The sequence below is a fragment of the Mastomys coucha genome, unplaced genomic scaffold, assembly GCF_008632895.1.
Source record: "Mastomys coucha isolate ucsf_1 unplaced genomic scaffold, UCSF_Mcou_1 pScaffold5, whole genome shotgun sequence".
NCBI lineage: Eukaryota > Metazoa > Chordata > Mammalia > Rodentia > Muridae > Mastomys > Mastomys coucha.
In genome coordinates this window covers 110,041,247-110,044,608 of record NW_022196911.1, presented here as the reverse complement: position 1 = coordinate 110,044,608, position 3,362 = coordinate 110,041,247, and the positions used below count along the sequence as shown (strand labels likewise).

The 3,362-nt window shown below is 49.0% G+C and overlaps 1 protein-coding gene across 1 annotated transcript in view; it reads left to right on the top strand.

Annotated features, from left to right (window-relative positions):
- Cpsf4l (cleavage and polyadenylation specific factor 4 like) overlaps nucleotides 1–1,702 on the top strand; it is an 11,010-nt gene extending 9,308 nt beyond the window's left edge. The window contains exons 8-9 of the mRNA XM_031352699.1: nucleotides 203–343; nucleotides 1,624–1,702. Coding sequence (XP_031208559.1) covers nucleotides 203–343 — 141 coding nt within the window. The 3' untranslated portion in view covers nucleotides 1,624–1,702. The remainder of the gene's footprint in view (nucleotides 1–202; nucleotides 344–1,623) is intronic.
- Nucleotides 1,703–3,362: the final 1,660 nt, after the last annotated feature.

Genomic DNA, 3,362 nt, shown 5'->3' with positions numbered 1-3,362 from the left:
GAATTTCTCAAAGAACTAATTGAAAAAAAAAAAGATATGTTAGGACCAGCAAAACAAAGCCACTCCCCCAAAACAACTCATGTCAAAATGCAAAAACCAAACCCCCAAACCAGAGAACCCTAAAAATACAGATATTTAGGTGACCGTTCTACACAGAGTGTCTCTGCAACATGGTTTCCTCCTGATTTCACTCTCTCTGCAGCCTGCTAACCAGCCATGGGACTCAACAACTTCTATTGGCAACAGTCTAGTGCCCCCTTTCCAGGCAAAGCCCATGGTCCACTGTCAGAAGAGGTGGAGCCTGCCTCAGGCCTGCGGCTCAAGGGCCCACCCTGTACCTTAGGTAGGTGAAGGGAGCCCACGAGGCAGGGGGAGCAGTTCCTTGTGCTAAGGTTCAGGAATGTGAACTGAGAGAACACAGGGTTTGATGGGGGAAGGGACATGCATGCCTGCAATCCCAGCATGCAGCAGGCACTCTGGAGGACTGGAGCAAGTTTGAGGCACATAGCCTCCCCGTACTGAGCTCCAGGCCAGACAGGGCTACAAAGTGAGACCCTCTGTCTCAAAAGAAAAAGGGCCGGGCAGTGGTGGCGCACGCCTTTAATCCCAGCACTTAGGAGGCAGAGGCAGGCAGATTTCTGAGTTAGAGGCCAGCCTGGTCTACAGAGTGAGTTCCAGGACAGCCAGGGCTACACAGAGAAACCCTGTCTCAAAGAATCAAAACACAAAACAAAACAAAACAAAAAGAAACTGCTGGGTGTGGTGGTGCATACCTTAGATCTCAGCATTGAGAAGGCAGAGGCTGGTGGATCACTAGGACTGCATAGTGAGACCCCATCTCAAGATAAAAAGTAAAATGTAAAAAAAAAAAAAAAACCTTTATGAGGTAGCCTGCAGTCTGTCCTAAACTGTGATTTTTTTTTTTCTCTTTAACCAAACAAATAATCAGTGGTTGAGGCCATAGCTCAGTTGGTGGAATAGCTTGCTTAGCAGGCATCAAGGGTTTGATCCCTGTTTGCATTCAACATGGAGGCAGGAGGTCCAGAAGTTCAAAGTCATCCTTGGCTATGTAGAGAGGCAAACCTTGGCTACATGAGACCCAGTTTCAAAAAGAAAAAAACAATCACACCGGAAAGCTAGGTAACAGAGTAGAACTCTTTCTTTTCTTGTATGTTTGACTTTGTGAACCTTTGAAAGTCTAGAACCACCTTCTCTGAAATATGGGAGCTGAACGTGAATCTCGAGCTTCCTGTCTGGGTCCAGATCTTGCTATTATTTCCAGGCTGGTCTCAACCCATTGTATTTATAAGGTTCTTCCATCTTAACCTGGTCCGTGAGGCTGGAGAAGCCAATACGTTCTAGAAAACCATCCTGTGGTTTCCTGGACAAATGGGGACTTTTCTTCTAAGAATTTATGAAAAGACATGACCTCAGCCGGGCAGTGGTGGCACACACCTTTTGTCCCAGCACTTGGGAGGCAGAGTCAGGCAAATTTCTGTGAGTTGGAGGCCAGCCTGATCTACAGAACAAATTCCAGGACAGCCAAGGCAGAGAAACTGTGCCTCAAAACCCAGAAACAAAACCAGCACGACCTTAGCTTTCTCCTTTTCCTTCAAAACCCAGGCCACCATGCCATCGAAGCTGTACCAGGTGGAGTCATCAGAATCTCGTCTGTAGCGAGGGAGCTAGAAGTTCTCCTAGTGAAGGCCTCCATGGCCTCACCGGGGTATTCTGTACCCAGTGGTCCAATGAGCTCCATCACTGTAATGAGATACAGGATGCCGAGAGTCTACTGTACCTGGCTTATTTCCATTTGTCCTGCACATGACTGAGATACAAATAATACGGCAGGACCAGAGGGCCAGCTGATTGTGGAAGGGAGGAGTCATTCATGAGCACCTGAACAAAGTGCACTTGAAACCACGAACTCCACAAAGCCAGTCGGTCAGCATCCCACGCTCCGCTCCCACGCTCCTGCAGACCACTCCGGGTCAACTGGCCTCGAGCGCTCCCGAAAATGGACAATCCAATGCAACGATTGCTTTTAGTTTGACAGCTGTTGGCCTGTACAGCTTATTTATACTCGAGAATATACTGTGTGTTCTGTGTAGGTGCATTAATTTCTTTTCTTGATGCTGTGAGAAAACATCCAGCTTGGGGGGGGGGGGGCGTTGTTCTGGCTCATGCTTTGAGAGGATGTTGTCTATCACAGCAGGGAAACCATGGTGGGGGTGTGAACTGGCTGGTCAGACTGAATCCAGTCAAGGGAGCACAGAAAAGGAAATGGTCAGCTTCCTTCTTGGTTTTTCTTTTTGAAAAATTCAGTCTGGGATCACAGTACATAGAGATGGTTGGTGCACCCATTCCGTGGCCTGTCTCTACCCCTCACAAATAACCCTCACAAACACACGGAGGTGTACCCCCTGGGTCACTGCAGCCAAGCTGACATTGAAGATTAAGCCTCCTCGGGGATTAGGCAGTAGGCATGCAGAAAGGCTTAGCCTCCTGGGGCAAGGCAGTGACCAGGACAGTAGCCTGTCTATCCCAGGACGAAGCAGACACAATGCTATTTAATCTACTGGGAAGGAGTGGCCAGCTAAGTGGACTTTTTATACGATTACAGAAAAAGGCCAGGCCGTAGTGGTGTACGCCTTGAGTCCCAGCACTTGGGAGGCGGACCTCTCTGAGTTTAAGGCCAGCTTGGTCTGCAGAGTGAGTTCTGGGACAGCCAGGGCTACACAGAGAAACCCTGTCTCAGAGGGGGAAAAAAAAAAGTACAGAAAAATGCAGCCTTCAGAAAGACTAGATGGAATATGGTTGCCGGGCTTCCTTCAGATGAGTGCTTTGCTGAGGTGGTGCACAACACAGGTCCAGGGGGCTGGGTTGCTGGTTCCAATACCACTTCAGTCCACCCTAAGATGCTACATGATAGCTCTTGGCCATGTAGGAAAACTGACTCCCCTCCCCTAGCTTGCTTCCTCATTCTAGAACATAAGCAGCCACACCACAGGGCTATCCTACAGTAAAGTGACACAGTACATGTTACAGAGATCTGCGGGACACCTGGCGCCAGCATGCACCCAAATCTTAGCTGGTCCAAGTGTGGACTGCTGTAGAACCTACCGAGTCCCTGCGGAACTGGACAGAGATTGGTCCACATAGGTTCATGTATTTGAATGCTTGGTTGCCCTAGTTTGTGGAAATGTTTGGGAAGGATTAGGAAGTGTGTCACAGGATTAAATCCATACCATTCCCAGGTAGCCCTCTACCTCTCTCTGCCTTATGGTGTCTCAAGTTGGGAGCTCCCAGCCCCAGCTCCAGCTCCAGCACCATGGCTTGCTTGCCTGCTACCATAATCCCTG